The sequence below is a fragment of the Aythya marila genome (genome assembly GCF_965140915.1).
Source record: "Aythya marila genome assembly, chromosome: 3".
In the NCBI taxonomy this organism is placed as follows: Eukaryota; Metazoa; Chordata; class Aves; order Anseriformes; family Anatidae; genus Aythya; species Aythya marila.
Genome location: NC_139044.1, coordinates 32,281,393 through 32,298,891, shown reverse-complemented (window position 1 = coordinate 32,298,891; position 17,499 = coordinate 32,281,393). Strand labels below are relative to the sequence as shown.

The 17,499-nt window shown below is 38.8% G+C and overlaps 1 protein-coding gene across 2 annotated transcripts in view; it reads right to left on the bottom strand.

Annotated features, from left to right (window-relative positions):
• The window catches only part of TTC27 (tetratricopeptide repeat domain 27), a 112,103-nt gene extending 109,754 nt beyond the window's left edge, over positions 1 to 2,349 (bottom strand). For both annotated transcript variants that reach the window (XM_082755952.1, XM_082755953.1), the window contains exon 1: positions 2,185 to 2,349. In XM_082755952.1, the coding sequence (XP_082612078.1) occupies positions 2,185 to 2,272 (88 nt within the window). In that variant the 5' untranslated portion in view covers positions 2,273 to 2,349. The remainder of the gene's footprint in view (positions 1 to 2,184) is intronic.
• Positions 2,350 to 17,499: the final 15,150 nt, after the last annotated feature.

Genomic DNA, 17,499 nt, shown 5'->3' with positions numbered 1-17,499 from the left:
AATGAATTTTACAGAACTTGTATTAACGTGACAATGAAATACAAACTGCCAGATGAATGTAAAGCATAAAAATTGCACAGGAATTTCAGGGGAAATATATGGATAGCCTTTCAAATACATACACTGACAATTATCATAGGAGGGTTTTCTTCCTCCAAAACCTTTTTTGTTAGTGTGTGATGGTAAAATCCTGTGGGAGAGACAATTTCAAAGACTTAAGGATTCTTTCAGGGAAACTGCAGCAAATAACAATGGTTCAATACTTACAGAGTTCCATGAATACCCATGTATAACCATGAAATACACAGCCCTCACTTTAAATGCTTAGAATATTCAAAAGAATGGACAGTACTTTTCTGAAGATAAAATTGTATTATCTTCCTGGAAGTTTATTACCTCATTCTTCAGATTAACTACTGAGGTGGATATGAATCCATGAATGTTTCTCTGCCTAATCCTTTCAAGGCAAACAGAATTCACAAAGTGCTATACATTTAACTCCTAAGAAGCTTCAAACTCATGAAGTATTCTTGACCCAGACTTTGTTCGCAGAAGGTATCTTCCCTTCTTTCACCAAGCACGCTACATTGCGACCAATCCAGCAGCTGTCTGCTAGAACAGTTTCAGCACGTTAACACCTTCTATTCTTAGAGAAATTGGTACCTGTCTACACTGCAGCTCATGCAGACATACTAACTAGTTGTCAACTAGCTAATGCAGATGCTAGTAATGCAGGTGAGGAAATGCAGAGGTCTGCATAGGATACCTGCCATATTAACCTGTGATTCCAGCTGTGGACTGCAGCTCCTGTGCACTCAGTGTTACCATAGCTACCCTAATATTAGGGCCTAAGCTAGCCTATTTAATGCCAGCACAGGTATACATCCACACCAGCTACAGCTGCACATGGAAGCTAACCAAACACCAACCCCCAGCAAAACCAAGCGCTCTCAGTCTCGGACGCGACTGAAGACTGAGCACAGAAATCAACTTCAATAGCAGCGACGGATGATTTGGTAGGAATGGTGATGGACACACATTCATTCCTAATCTCTGCGGACCAGGCTGCTGAGCACAATTTACTTTTGTTCTTTGCAACAATGACCAGCCACCTGATACAAGAAGTCTTTGTTTTTGTTTTTTTTTTTTGTTGTTGTTTTTTTTTTTTTTGTGGTAAATGATTGTAAAACATTTCAAGCTGTACCTGTAAGGGCATATACAAAAGATTAGGAATGGTTCTGGGGCCTTACTGACGTCACATCCTCGCAGAAAACATAAATAACGTGAAACTTTCTCCCATCAGTACTCTAGGGGAGAATTTCTTTCACAAAGTGACAACTTATTTATATGTTACAGCCGTCCAAACAGGTAGCACTGTATTTTGTAGAATAACCCTTGGCCCTGAGGACACTAATGAAGAATACTGAGGATTTTCTTTCTAGAAACAGTGCAACATAACTGTAAGCACATAAAATCTGATCTTGGTTCTCTATTTATTTTCTTATAAGACACCATACAAATTCAAGGTCACAGTCTTTAACTTTTACTTTCAGGGCCCACTGAAGCGATGACTTAAAAACCATCACAACCCCCGCCATTTTCTACCTCTATGGCAAGACAGCTTTCTTCAATACCACTCTCCACATCTTATCACAGCACACTACTTAACAAATAAAATAAAATAAAATAAAATAAAATAAAATAAAATAAAATAAAAAACCACAAGTGTACACCATTCAGCGGGAAGCTATGAAAGACCTGCCAGATGTCAGTCACACCACCTGACATTTTCAGACAATACAAGAATTAGAGGTAAATAAGAATTAACATAAGGAAATAGAGCTGAGTAGATCAGCTCTTTTCTAAAATTCAGCATATGCTCGGGGTACAGATAAAGAAGTCTTTATCTCCACATTTTTTTCGCTTTGCTACAGCAGGGAGCTTCTCGCCACTGCCACACGCGGCAGGCAGGTGCCTCACTCGCTCCGGTCGTGAGGAAGCCAGGGACAGCCCCGGGGCGAAGCCTGAGGAGCGGCGGTGCCCCCACGAGCAGCAGCGCCCCCACAGCCCAGCCCACTGCCCGCCTTAGGGGACCCCAGGAGCCGCGTCCGGGACCCCCACGGCAAGGCGGGCACCGCTCCCCCCTCCCCTCCCCTCCCCTCCCCTCCCCTCCGCCCCGCTCACCTGCCGCCGAGACATCGCCCTGCTTCCACTCCAAGGACTCGGCGGCGCTGAGGAAGCCCCTCAGCAGGGCGCGCTCGAGGGCCAGCATGGTCCCGCCGCCCTGCCCTCAGCCCGTGCCCTCCTCTCAGCCCATGTGCGGGCAGCGGCGGCAGGGAGCCGCCATCACGGCCCCGTCGAGCACGCCGGGAGGGGGCGGCGCAGCGCAGGCGCGGCAGTGGCACTAGTAGCAGTAGCACTAGCAGCAGTAGCGGTACTAGCAGCAGTAGCGGTACTAGCAGCAGTAGCAGTAGCGTGGGGGTGGAGCCGTCGCCGTTAGCGACCGCGGTCGTTCCCGGTGGCCTCGTTGTTGAGGCGAGGGGCTCCCGCCCGAGCTGGGTTTTCGCCCTGAGCTCTGTTTGTGAGGGACTTAGGGCGTGTGAGCCGCGGGTTGTTCGTCAGCTGCGCCGGGGAGAAAAACGGGCACCTCGGGGGTCAGGCAGATGTGAGGGAGCACTGGACGCCACGCGTGGGCAGGCAGGGGTTGCCCAGGTATGCCTGCCTAGAGTGGGCTCGGAGCTTTACACTTGGGCGGCTGGGAAGGGTGTGGGGTGCCATATTGCCTCCTGCCCTGCCTGGACCTGTAGTTACTTCAGCACCTGTTCAAATCCTGAGGGAACATAATATTGGCCATCACCTCTGAGCTCTTTCTTTGCATACAGAGGAGGAGGAAGAGGAGAACGAGGAGAGAGGCCATACCTTCATGGGCATTCAAAATGGAGTGAAATGATGGAAATGTTCACTCAGAAAGGTTAACAAACCTTGGTGTGAGCAAGTCAGAGAGCTAACACAGCTAGGAGTAAATCCTTGGTGCAGGAAGATGGCTTCTGAGGATGTCTTCACTGCAAAGGTTGAAATTCATTTTGCTACTCAGTGCAGCTCATAGTATAATGAAGTAGAGTACTTGCCAAGCTTAAGTTGAGGTCTTACAAACATCTTATTATTCTACTTTCATATCTAACTTATTAGTTAAAATTTGAGGAAGACTTACTGCAGCTTTTTTAATTCAAATGCTTGTGATAGGTTACTGCTTGGTTGGGCCTTAATATACAGGCTTTAATTTCAAATTTCATCTGGCTCATAAAAGCAAAACACAGTTAAATAAAAATGTGTTGCTTTTCAACTTATTTTCTGACTTGAAACAATCCACTCTACGTCAGTTTTGACAAGAAAAGGTGGTATAAATTTATATAGTTAATAGAGAAATAGATAGCCATTCACTCGCTGCAAGTTCTAGGGCTGTGAACAAAAGATAAATATTTGTCCTGGAAGCAGCAGCTTACAGAACATCTTAAAGCACAGCAAATAAATTGTTTTCCATATAGTGTGTTCAAGATATTCATGAAGTTCATTTTATGAAATTCACCATTAAAAACTAAAATATTTGGAAATCAAAATGATGTTACTTGCTTTCTCTTTGTCTATATAGCAACATAATAATATTCTAAGCACACTGGTTTCCATTTGACAGCTGAGCTATATATAACACATGAGGTTTTATTGACACAACAGAACCCATTAGTCAAAATGAGGTATTGTCATACGTTCAGTTTTCTGTGGTGTGTCATATCACAGCTTTGTTCTAGAATTGACTTAAATGTTTTCGAGGGTAGGTTTAGGAAATAAATTAACTCCTGCTAACCTTGCTGATTTGGTGGGTAGTTTTTTCTGTAAAATTTTTTGTGGTCTGTATGAAAAAAAAAAAAAAAGGAATTAGGCTCTTTGTGTTTAAATTTAACTTGTACTATTACACATTTCTTTCTCTTCCACGTAATAGATCTGCATTAAACATACATAGATTTTCCAAAATTGAGTGGATGAATTCTTAAACGGGGTCTAATTAGAATGTTGAATAGCACTCCTTTCCACATCTACCCCTTTTTCTGGCAGGGGATTCAGAATATGTGTCAAAATACAATGAAAAAATTAGTAAACAAGTGAAAAATACATTTCTCATAATTGTCAGGGAAAGCTGGTAATTTTTCTTTTTTTTTTTTTCTGGGAATAAATAGTTGATAAATAACATTATTTGATAAAAATGATGTATATCTTGCTGTTTTTCTCATCTCTGCCAGTTCCTGAGATGTGTTTTGTTGTTTTTCTCCCACACAATTCAGTTTCTGGAGACATCCAGAAATTAAATTATAGCAGGTACATAGGCAGGAATACCACCAGCAGGAATTATTGCACTCCTGACTGACAGTGGATGGATAGTCACCATTTATGTGAAATACACTGTTAATTGTTTAGCATTTGCAACAGACTTACTGAAGTATGCTGCTTAACCTTGTTTCCCTGAAGGATTTGAAGTACATATATATATTCTTCTCTCGCAGAATAGTCAACAGGTTTTGTTTGCATTTAAATGTCACTTCGGTCAGTTGGGTCTAAAGGGAGTATTTTACAATACTGTGAACTGCAGATTCAAGATTTTGGTGTATTGCTGCTTATAATTTCCAAGCAAGAAGTAGATAATCAAACCTTCTGATAAAAGTGTTTTCAGAGAACAACTTTTGTCTTTAACTTTTTTTCAAAGAGGGTAGGAGAACTGTCTGTATGAAGTGTTGTGCTCTCTGTGGAATCTTAACTAGCACATTTAAAGTCACCTTGCAAGGTATCTGTGCTGCTGTGTTGATACAGTATTTATCTTCTGTTGCAGGTTTTTTATTTCTCCAAGCCATTTTGAAACAGATGAACTTAACTGTGGACTGCAAAATGCTACATGATCTCTCAACAAGACCACCTGTAAAAAAAAAAAAAAAAAAAAAAAAAAAGTTTTGGTAAGTTTAAAGTTATTATTATCAGCATAGACATTTATTATGATATTTTTAAACAAAAAGTTACTGATTGTAAAAACTGCTGTTATGTGAATTTTGAATTCATCCTCAATTTCATGTGCCAGGTCTTTGGTGTTGGTGAAGAAACATGCAATTGTGTTTTATGCCATTTTTGAACAACAGTTGATTTGCTTGTTTTGGGGATGATTTATGAGGAAGGAGTTGCCATTACCAAGGAGAAAACACACTTGTTGATATAGAAGGATGAAAACTTGTCAGATTGTGTAACCAAACTTCTGTGATTGTTAAGAGAATGTTTGATGTATCTGGTGAGAGAAGAGGATCTGCAAGGCTTGTATTGGGGAATTCTGTCAGCTTTTCTTTAGTTCAGTTGAGCTACATCCTAGTAACCAGTTATTCTTTGTGGATCATCATATTTGAGGTTACAGCATCAGAAACACATTTCAGACTTTTGGGAAACTTAGTGTCCCCAAAAAGACATCAGTTAAATGTTCAAACTGTATTCTTCAGAGTAAATTCCTGAATATTACAGGCAAACTGTTTCCCTGAGGCAGGGAAAGCTGACTGCAAATGTTAGAAGTTGCAAAGAAGGTTTTAGCAAAATAAATGACTATATTGTAACGGAGGGAGGTAGACAGAGTATTCATAGTTAAAACACCTGTAGGTCTGGCTGGCCTCTAGGAATGTAAAATCTGCACTAAAATTGATTTTCGTATGCTCCCCAATTACTTTCTCCCTAAATCTTTGAAATTACCAGCCTCTGTGAGGATTAGTTTGCCCTCTCTCCTGCAGGGAACAAAAACAAGGTATCCATTCCCTTTGAAAATCTGATTCAAAGTGCCCATCAATATTTACTCTATGTTTATAATATGACATAGTGAAGGATTGATGTGGTCATCAACAGGGAAGCAGGATGACTCATTTCCCTGTCCTTCATGACTGCTTCTGCTAAGGTCTTCTGGCTGCCTGAAGGAGAAATTCTGACAGCTCAGACGTTTTCTGAACAGGCTTCCAAGGAGTTGGAGGAAACTGACCCATTTCTTTACAGTCCCCAACAGTGACCGAAGTATCACAAAATTTTCAAATCTCACAAATCTTCTGTATAGTCCCAGCACCTGTGATGCACTCAAGACATTTTTCATTCCTTCTGCACTGTTGTTGATAAATAAGACTCCACAAATATCAGGAAATCTGCTGGTGTCATTCAAAGTCATCTACTTTTCATAGGTTAAATTCTGCACTGAGCTGTTACCAAAATTCTTGGTATCAATAAGATCAAGATTTGACTTCAGCTGGCATGTATAACTCACGTGTAACCTCTCAGATCCTGTAGCAAAGCGAATGGATATCTATTATATTCCAATACCCTTCCAGTTTTCCTGTGGCTATTAAGATTAAAATAAGTTCCTGTAGGTTTTCCAACTTTTTTCAGCAATGTTATGCCTTTATTACTGTGGAAAATTCTTTCTACTGTTGTAGTTTGGGAACGTGCTAGTAGGTTTGTGAGGAGAGGGTGGGCTAGAAGAGCATGTGGTGAGGAATCTGTGTTTAAATCTTGGTGGAAACCTGAAATCTGTTGATTTCTTATAAACCCATTCTGTTCAAAGGTTGATTGTAGCAATTGTTAATAAGAGTAGATGAGGAAATAGAAATGAATCTTTCCATGTCTACATGTTAATTTGTACTCTGCCTCAAAATAGTGTACACGTCACTGTGACCATATTATGAACGTGAGAGTAGGGAAAGTATTCATGCTGTCCTCAACCTGTTCACTTGAGAGAGCAGTTGCTTTAGGATTATGTTGCATTTTGGAGGAAGACAGTCTCTTTTTCAGCTTTTTACCTTTAATTGCTTTAATCATTTTTTTCATTCATAACAGGGTGGTTTTTTTCCTTTTTTTTTTTTTTTTTTTTTTTTGGTCTTTATCAAGTTTTGCATCTTGTTTTTAGGATTTTTGCCAGAATTGCCAGAGGTTTTATTGTTTAAGTAGTACCTTTACCTATACGAATAAAGAGTGGCCTGAAACACATATGGTCATTTTACTAAGGCTCAAAAGCTGCTTGAATTAGATTTACAGTTGATGTAACAATTTTTTTTGGGAAAAAAAAAAGCTTATCAGAAAGTCGTTAGAGATGTGGGAGTCTATTAAGAGCTGGGAGAATACTTTTTGCCTTAGCATGGATTCACACAGTACAAAAATATGTTGGTGGCCTGACATCCCAGAGTGGCTTTGAATTGTCTGAATCACAGAACTGCATCATAATGACTCATTCTCATTGCATATTGACATCCCTGCTGGGAAAGAATTGCTGTCTCTCTCTCCCTGTTAGCAATTTTGGTTTACATGTTTTTGTTTTCTCCTACTGAAGTTTTTGTTTTAGGAGATCTGTAGCATTGAGATTGCCCTCTTCCATAAGACAAACGCTGTTTTCCAGGTGCAGTAGGTCATTTACTTCTGTATTAGAAGCAAGTAATTATTCCTTGAAATGGAAAAGGAATATGAAATCCTGTGTAGTGTCTCTAGGTGCTTGGATATAACTGAAGTCTGTCCTGTGTCAGTGCACAGGAGTACAGCATGTGTACCAGTTTCAGATTTGCAGTTTGTGTACAACTTTTCTTTACATATATAACGCCTAAACCTTTCAGAGTAAAAGATTTCAGTCTTCTAAAACAAGCAGATGAGCAGCCACTGAAAGAAAAGCCTTTCTAAAATAAGATGGTGAACAAATGCCATGAATTCTCTATATTCACCCAACTCAAAACCAGCCTGCCTGGGATGAAACAGAACATGTCCTGGGCTTCTCCCCCACCATCAGTTCTAGAATGAGTGAACCAGGAATGGCACCCAGAAAGTAGATGCTTCACTAACCACATGTTCTTCTAGTCTCTCTGGCCGTAGATGAGACATTGTTTTCAGGGCAGATTTTCAAATCTATGCTGTGTGTGAGGTGGGGGGTGACAAACCAAAATATTCTTTTTCCCGAAATTGAGATCCATCCCACCCCTCGGTGGATGTTCTATAACCGAGGCTCTATAACCTCGGTGACACAGTAGGTGATCTGTCCTTCCACTAAATCATTGGAATTGTCACTCATTGCATTTTTCACAAGGACTTTTCAGGTATATTTTAGTGTTACCACCAAATTCTTGTCAGCACACTCAAGCTAAGAGCACATGACTCTTTTTTCTCTGGCAAAAGTCCTACAGGATTTGCTTCTAAAATTGAAAAGCTTGCACAAGATTAGAAGAGATGAGGCCAAAGAGGCATAGTTATAGTGCTCTCCTGAATAAAACATCCTTTCTTAGAACTTTCAGGGAATAGCTTTTGGGTCTCTGCTGCTATTTGTGTCCTGATAATAATTTTCAGATCTTCTTGTCCAGATGCCTTTTTTTCAACTTTATGAACCCGTACCTTACCTTTTCTTATCCAGGAAATTGAAGCTCAGGTTATTTGATGCAAGTTTTCCTCTGCAGCTGTCAGTAAGTCTGAGGCAGAGGGCCAGTTCATTGTTCCTATGTGTGATGCTCCCATTTCAACCTCTAGTGCAGTTAAACTTTGTAAAACCGTTTAGTTATTTTTTTTTTAACTGCATTGTCAGATAATCCTTCATAGAATCCATTTACAAATTCTTTCTTTCAGCAAGAGCTTTTTGGAGGAGTGAAAATGCATTTACACATTTACACTTTATGTTTTGATATGTATCATTTAATTACAGAAATCAAGTGTGATAACCTAAAATTTTCTCTATAAAAGTAAATAAACATGGTATCACAGGGTCTATGAATGCTCAGAGACGAGATTTCTTGAGCCTTCAGGACAGGTTGTGGGGTGTTTGTTTTTTTTTTGGTGTTGCTGCTTTGTTTTGTATTCTGACAGTGACTAAAGAGCTATGAAGCCAGAAAATTTCACTTAAATTTCTTAGCTATATTTTTTTCCATTAATCAGCAATTCTCTGCTTGTCTCTTGTTTCTTTTTCAATTTTCACTCTTTTCTTTATCTACTAGCTTAAGAGGAAAGATAGTTAGGATGGTATTTAGTGAAAAAAGAGAAGCCTTAGGGGAGTTCTGGTTGTTTCCTCATATATATAAGTTGCTATGGAGGATGCACAGAATGTTCACTACACACATTCAGACTTTCGTTGTCTTCTGAGGGTAGGAACATGGACTAAGTGTCCTGACCTTCCCGATGAAGCTTTCTCCTTGTAATTTTGTCTGTTCTTGAGTTTTTCCCTAAACCTGAATCACCTTGATGGGTGGTTGATGGTTGCATTCACATTTAGTGGCTGTGAAACAAGGTATAAACTTTCATGAGTACAGAGCTTTGCTGGTCTATTCTGTTGAAGGTGTAGTCAGGAAATGGAGATAAGATCTCTCCAGAGATGGTTGTCATCTGATAATAAGCATGTGTGTTTTCTAAAATTTTCTGTATTCCACTTGCAGTTCCGCTCTGTCATACTTTAATATGTTTTATGCAAACTATTTCAGACAAAAGATTCTACGCATTTAGTCAAATGCTTCTCAAAACCAAGCAAAAAGAAACAACAAACCACCAACGCCAACAAAAAGATAAGCTGTTTTTTTTATCTTCTCCCTTCTCTGTCTCTTCTTTTCACCCATTATCTCATTCTCCACTCTGCTTCCAGGCAGAGCCCCAAAATGAATCATAAGTCACACTGTAGGGATGACATTTGAATGACCTTAGAAAGACTAGGTAGAATTACAGCTTTGATTGGAAATTGCTTCTGCTTTTTTATTGGTGTATTTTGAAGTTATGTATCATTCAGTCTTAACGGCATTAGGTTTTTCATCTACTGAAATATTGCTTTATTACTTTTCTGTACACTTAGAATGGTTTTTAACAATTGTGTGTTGCTTCCTTCTTTTCTATAGATAAGTTAATTTTATTAATAGCTCAATGTAGATTACAGAGATGACATTGAGACTTGCTGGCACAGAGCCAGATTCTGATAGCATCACAGTGTGCTATAGGTCAAGACTTAATTTAGTCTGGCTTCTAGTGTGAACAGATTCTCCTTTAATGTCACTCTTTGTTCCGGACATAGAATAATAGCAATTTCTATTTACATCTCATTTTCAAGCCATAAAATTTCATTGTTAATACTGAAAATGGCAGAGAGGTATAGGATAAAGATAGCATCCTTGCTGTAGTTAAATTCTTTATGAAAGAATGGAAGTAAGTGTTGGGGACTTGATTTTCATCTTGTTCTCGTAAAAATGAATAAATAAAAGTAAGATAAGACTTGTATCTTATATAAGATGCCTACTTAGTGTGGCAATATAGGTTGATTTATAGAAAACTTCAGAAGCAGCATGTATTTATGTTTCTCTGCATGGTCTTGGAAACTGATCTGGATGATCTCAAAAGACACATTTATAAGAATGACTCAACAATTGAACATTGACTTAGATGAAAATGTACTTACATCAAACTTCCAGTTTTACACAAATTATTGTGCATGAGAAATCACCAGTACTCTTTTTCCCCTCCCCAATTGTTTCTAACTTAAACTGTTACTTACCTGTGAAGACTATAAACTTTAACAGCTCATCAGAAGAAATGTTTTTTTTTTCCATAGCACCATGTGTCAATAAAGTCAGATAACATTCCTTGCTTTCCTAATGTAAGAAAAATGCATATTTTTTTCCCAATTAGCTCTTTAAAGCTATGTCCTTCTTCTGATAGTCTCTTCTTTGTAGCTTGAAATTGTTGGAACAAATTCTGTGATGTAGTGAATTTTAAAACTTCTTGAGTAAGATGAAATATATCTGTGGACAAATCTAAGCTTGAAGGGATCTGTGAATCATGTGAATGTTGCCCCTTGTTCCTTAGTTGTGAACCTCAGAGAAGAATCTGGTTCCATATTTTCTGTAATGCTTTTTTAGTTATCAGAAGAGACTGCTGCTACATTGCTTTTGCAGGCTTAACAAGCATAGTGCCCTCAGCCTCTCCTTGTGCCTTTAACAGCCTTAGTGTCCAGGTGAACTCTCCAGTTTGTTGATCTTTCTTTATCTCTTAGCCCACAACTGGACAGTGTTCCAGATGCAGCCATATAATTATATATTTCTATTTAGTTTAGTGCATATACTCTAAAAAAATAAAACGTAAAGAGAACTTTACTGATTTATTTGCATATTTGTGAAGCCCTTCAGTTTCTAACTTTTATGAATCTGCTATAGAGATTTGGCATGCAAAGTCAGAGTTTTGCAGAACCTGTAGGTCCCAGTTAAAGCAGCTATACCTAGCTTATGGTAATAAATAATATTGCCTTCATCTTTTCATTTTTAAGCATTGAATGGAATCATGAACAAAATTCCCCATCTTTTTCTACTTCCTTATCTTTTCTTACAGTGATTTTATCCTTCTAGTCCTTCTTAACAAATTCATAAAATGTACACAATTCCCCCACCCCCGCCAAGGCAGTCAAGTTTCGGGTCTTTCTGGGTTTTCAATCAGTTACTTGGGATCTCTGATGCTGGTTTTGTTCAGCAGTATTTGTATCATCTTCTCCTTACTGCTTATTGGGATTTGAGGTTTATATGCATGGAATCTTTAATCACCATTTTTTAGGCATGTTAACATCTTGAATTCATTTAAGCAGATGAAAGAGATCAATAGGTAAGGTCTTAAATATTCTTGATAGCCAGATGCTCCTATATTTTTTATGCAGAAATCTTCCAGCTGCTGTCAGGTTGACAAATGAACTGAGTGTTGAATGTGTCCCCTGTTTACTTTAATGACTGAGTGTGCAGGCATTCCAACCCCCTTGTTCTGTCTCTGCATTCAAGTGCATAGGCCTAATAGCAGGGAAGCTTCATATTTATTAGTGTAGTGTATAGTACATTTCTGTTTTATGGCAGTCAGAAATAGGTAATTTTAAATGTTCGTAAGTATGTTCAGACTTAAACTCCAAACAAAGAATCATTTAACTGCTTCAGACTTGCACAGTTGCTCTTGGGGGAAGAGAAAGTGCAGCTAATTTAAACAACTGGCCTTGGAACCATAGAACCGAAAATGTAATTCTTTATTGCCTCTGTTACCTAGAAGTATTTCTAGAATTTGCTATATAACTGCTACAAATCAAAACTTTAGTCTTTCTTACCTCAGCTGGTTTTAGATATTACTGCATTATTCTAACTTTTGCAAACAAGCTGAAAAAAAATGTAGCAGTTACCGTAAGCTCTATTACTTACAGTAAAGGCTGATATCATAACACACACTGTCATATCATAGGAAAGTTCCACACTCAGCATGTAGAGTACCTGTTGTCACAACGTAAAGCCTTGGCTTTGTTGGTAAGTAATGTAGTATGAAGGAGCAAAATCTCAAAGACATTATAAACTATGGTACCATCAGACTATGAAAATAATTTCCGCAAAATTCAAAGACATTAGGTATCATAAAAATTTTATTGTTGCATAATGACTTAGGAATACAAAAAGAGGGAAACCTCATGGGTTTAAATACAGCCAAAATCCCTGCCAAGGTACAATTTGGAAAGATGCCATTTAACCTCCAGGAAAAGATCCTGCCAGAAACTTGGACTAATAACAGAGTGTTCAGACTGACTGCCTAAATAAATAGACCTTACAGTTTATTGGATGATGATATATAAAAGCATATCGACAAATCCCAATAATGGGATAATACCAACATCTTAGTCCTACATATGATTGAAAAGAAACAGACCACTTAAAATAAAGGAGCAGAAAGAAACTATCCAGCCCCCATTGTACTGCTCTTGCTAGCCTGATTTCCTAGGGAAAATAGATCTATGCAGTCTGGTCTTGCTGACTCTCACTGTTTGATATATTCAGAACCTACTGGCCACGTTCAGCCAAACTTAAACAGCGGTATAGCTTGTTTGTAAGATCATTTAAGTTTTTTTGAGGTTTGTGAAAATGTGCACAGATGAGGAGAGAAACGTGGCACCCACAGTTGTCGTGTTCTGCATGAAAACTTTTGTATTGTCATATAACAGAGAACTCAACCTGGGGCAGGGGAGAAAGGGGACGACAAAGGGCCTGGGGAACCATTAAATACCCTGAGAGCGGGAAAAGCTTCAGTTCAGTCTTGCAGTCAGTTGAGACACAAATCAATAGGAATCCAGACCTCACCAACTCTTGTGCTTGCAGAACTACTGATTTAGTTTTATCACAAGGATCCTTAACATTTCCTCTCACAGAACACAAATTTTCAAAGTGTTTACTTTTCCCGGTATATTTTCTTGTCTCTTAATTTCTGTTTGTGTGATGTGGCGTTTTGCACTTAATTTTATTACTGCTTTTCCAGTGCCATAGCATCCATGTATTTACTTCTAGGCTAAAACCTGTTATCATTGGCAATGTAAGTCACTGTCAGAGTATACTTTTGTCTTGCACTGCAGTTAGTGGTATAATTTTTATAAATAAACATGCATAGCTTAAAATCTCCAGATCTCAGTTCTGAGACAGAATTTGTGACTGTAACATGCTGATGTCTTCTGGGGAAGGATGAGGAAGATTGGATTGATGTACAGCGACTTGGCTGGCCCTGGGATCATGGAATGAGAAGTTAGGTTGCTGTATATGTTCTTGTTGCTTTGTGCCTGTGCCTAGAATTACTCATTTGAACTCACTATGAGGTCATGAGGTCGACTAAGTCTTTCTGCCCTTCATGGAATTTATTAAACAGATGGAACTTTGGGTCAGAATGATTTCAGACTGTTCAAAGTTGTTCTTGGCAAACAAACTTCTTAGTCTTACATTTCATGTTTGCAAAACTTTCAGGAATTTTACATGGTACTACAATCCCTCACTAGCAATTTGCGCTACGCGTTTGTGGTAATTTAATCTATTTCTCTGTTTTATATATTTACTTGTTTGAAACTTGCAGTTATTTCTTTCTCGAATCTGAGTATATTCTGCTGTTTCTTTATGTTAAGTGCTTTGGAATTATATGAGTGCAGAAGGAAGCTGTCGGACTCATTTGACCCTGGTATCTATTGGAGCATTGAACTGTCAGTTGATATCATTATCTTCCGATGCTGATATTTCTGTAGAAACCTTTACATTTCTTGGTGCATTTCTCTAGTTAGACAATTTTGTCTGTCTTCTGGCAGTGTGTTGAGTAAAAGACCTATTAGAATTTAGCTATGAACAGGTGGAATATGCTGTCAGGAATTCCAAGTTTTGGAGGTTATCCCTTCATTGTGTTGTCTTCATCACTTGCTGGAACAGGTTTGCTTTTGGCTTGCTGCATGTCTGTCATGAATAATGTTTCACCCAGGTAAATCTGTTCTTGTTCCATTTAAGGCTGTTTTCTTTGTGAAGTTTTTCTGTGTCTGTCATTGTACTGCTAGCTATTGTCAAGGTGCTCTGGAGTTTCCAAAATGGAGGATGTATTGCTTTGCTTCGGGTACTAGCACAGTCTGGACAAGAAGTTTCTAAAAAAAGTACTTGCTAGAGAGAAAGTGTGAGGGCAAGAGATGAAACTCTTTTTATGTTTTCATTGTTGAGTCAGATCTGCCCAGATCCTTGGATTGCAAAGTTGAGGATGATATTGTTTGGATGTTTATTTCTTGTTGGATACAATATATATTCTTAATGAAACCTCTTTGTTAGTAGGGCTTAAGAGAAATTTATGAATAAGATCTGTAGTATCATTGATAGGCATGTAAATTTTATAATTTAAATGTGAAAAAAAAAAGAAGAAGAAAAATTAAAATAGTGCCTTTAAAATTCTCTCACCACACTTAGCATTGTGAAGATCAGCTGAATGTTGCCATTAGCTACTACATATTTCAGTGAAATTGAAAGTTGCTGCTGGAGTTGCTGCTGCCACGTGGCACTTTTCTGGTGGTTCCCAGGTTCAACAGCACTGGCTGCTCCCTTTTTACATTAAAATGTTTTGTCTGGACCCAGGACAACAGTTGTGACTTCCAGGGATTCTTGTTCCTCACTATATAAGAGGTGTCAATTATAAGTTACAGTTTAAAAAGTACTGACAAGGGAGGAAAGGACTTCAGTCTGCATGCGAGTGCTTGAGGCCAGGATTTCATTTTTTGAAGTTAAAGTTATTTTCAAATCACACTAACTAAAACTGCTGACCAATAATTTGTGGCAGTAGTAGTGGGTTAAAGCCGATCAGAAATAATCAGTGTTAAGTTTCCTTTGAACATTTATTTACAAAACTTTCAGGCATCAGAGCTGTACTGATAGATGAAGTCAAATTTAAAACATTGTCCTGTTGCTTTTCTTTAGAAACATAGATAAGAGTAAATATAAATAATACTTTATTACTAGTTTATTCATTTGTATGCCTTGAAGGACTCCTAAATCAGTTGGTAGGTGGCTTCACATTTTAACTCAAGAGAAATGTGAAATTCAGCTTTCATGGCAAGAGTGACTGTAGGTGACACTAAGAACCTCTCTCTTCCAAAGGAGCCCACCAAGGGCTTGAGACCAGCCAAGCTTTTCTCCTCCTTGTCCTTCATACTGCAAAAAAGCAGCAGCCATGGCCAAAAGTAGCTGCTACAAAAGATGCACTGTGGGAATCTCAAAGCTGTTCAGAATTAATAGAAAAATTATTTGCTGAATATGACTAGAAGATGTTAGCTGTCTTTTAATAAATGAATGAACAAATAAAACCACTATCCCTGTTCCCAAATTTTATCATTCTAATGATGTTTATCTATTCACTGGAAGTGAGACCATGTGTCCTCATTTATGTGTTTCAGTACAATTCAAGATGGAAGAGTAGTCTGAGACACAGGAAAAGGCTAACTTCCTAGAAATAACGATGTCCCAGTACTTTTACAGATGGTCTTCATGATTTCCCTAGGTATGTGTGAATTTACAGATTCTATAATGTGTGAAGATGAACACAACTTCATCTTTTTTAAGAAGATAAAGTAAAATATAGAAGAAATTTTAAGAATGCTAATCATAAAGCTTACTTCTTTTTGTGCTAATGCAGTAGTAGCCTGTTTTTTTTGCACCAAATGCTTCAGTGCTGCTGTAGTCAGGTATCTGCCCTTGTAAAAATTTTCCTGATTTCTCTGGTGGAGTACCTACTTTTAAATTTTCTTACAGTTTTTGTGAGTGAACCTTGGACCTATTTTTCAAATGACTAGATGAAAAACGAAGGAGACATCTTGTTGATAAATATTGCTGTATAGTGTGAGGCATTGGTCTTAGGCATAATTTTGGCAGCTGGTACGTTTCAAATGTGAGAAACTTGGCAAGTCCAACACAGGATAATATTCAAGCTGTGAGTATGCTACAGCATGAAATCAAAACCAAGAATGACTTCTCTTAAGTGATTCATCTGCATTCACTGAATGTGAGGAAACAGCGACAGCTTTCTCTGTGATGTTGACATGCGGTTCAGAGCCACTGGCTTGGGCTTTGCTTGCAAACAAAGAGTGCTCACGTAACAAGTGCTTGCAATTTTTCCTATTTGTGGATAGTCTTTTGAATAGGGGACATTTCAATAATGCTTTTCTAGCTCACAAAAGCAGAGGATGAGGCCCTTCCTTTCTGAATTTCCAAAGCTGAATTGTTACTTACCCACATTAGGATTAGCCTCTCACACTGACTGGCACAGCAGGGTCTGTACAAGCTCAGCATAAGACGTTTGCCTATTTACCAAGTACTAGTCTAAATTCAGTATTGCAGAGTAACTGCTTCATTTACCTGTTACCCAGAAAGCTAGCTCCTTGTTTTTAATGAAGTGTATTAAAATAGGGCCTAGAGATCTTAATCAGAGGAGAAGCATTGGCTAGCAGTCCTTTCCCCAGGACGGTCAGGGCACAGTAAGCACCAGCTGCTCCTTATGGCCTGTGAGCTGAGGAGATCCCCCAGGTGGCAGAGTAGGGCAGGGTCCCTGAAAGCTCACGGCGGCAGGGCCAAGGTCAAGCCAGGCCTGTGGGTTGGGCATGGCTGTGGTTGAGTTGGAGACCAACACCATGACAAGGGAGGCTGGTGGCTCTGGTCAGGCCATAAATAGAGCATTGGAGCCCATGGGAGAGGTTTGTGGGGGGGCCTTGGTGGAGGCTGGTCAGGGCTGTTAAGGCCTATTAGAGCACTATGCGGCCTGACAGAAACTCTTTCAGTGTTTTGGATGGGAATACAGAGTGGTTATAAGACATACTTGGAGATGCCATGGAGGGCTAATGTAGTAAATGGCAGAGAAAATACTCTTTTCAGAAACCAGCTGTGTGAACAGCTGCATCTTGTCTGATTTTATCTTTTTTTTTTTTTTTTTTTTTAATAAAAAGCTCTGGATGATAAGTAAATAATGGAAATTGCTACAAATCCTCCGTCTATATGCAATCAGTATGTTGCAGAAGCTGTCATGGTGGATACTGAAAATTGGTGAGAGAGAGTACAGAGAAGTGGCACTGCAGACAAGCCTGGAAGGATTTTCTTTTCTTTTGTCTGTAATGCTATGTGAAAGGTAGCATGAGTGAGTTTGTGGAGG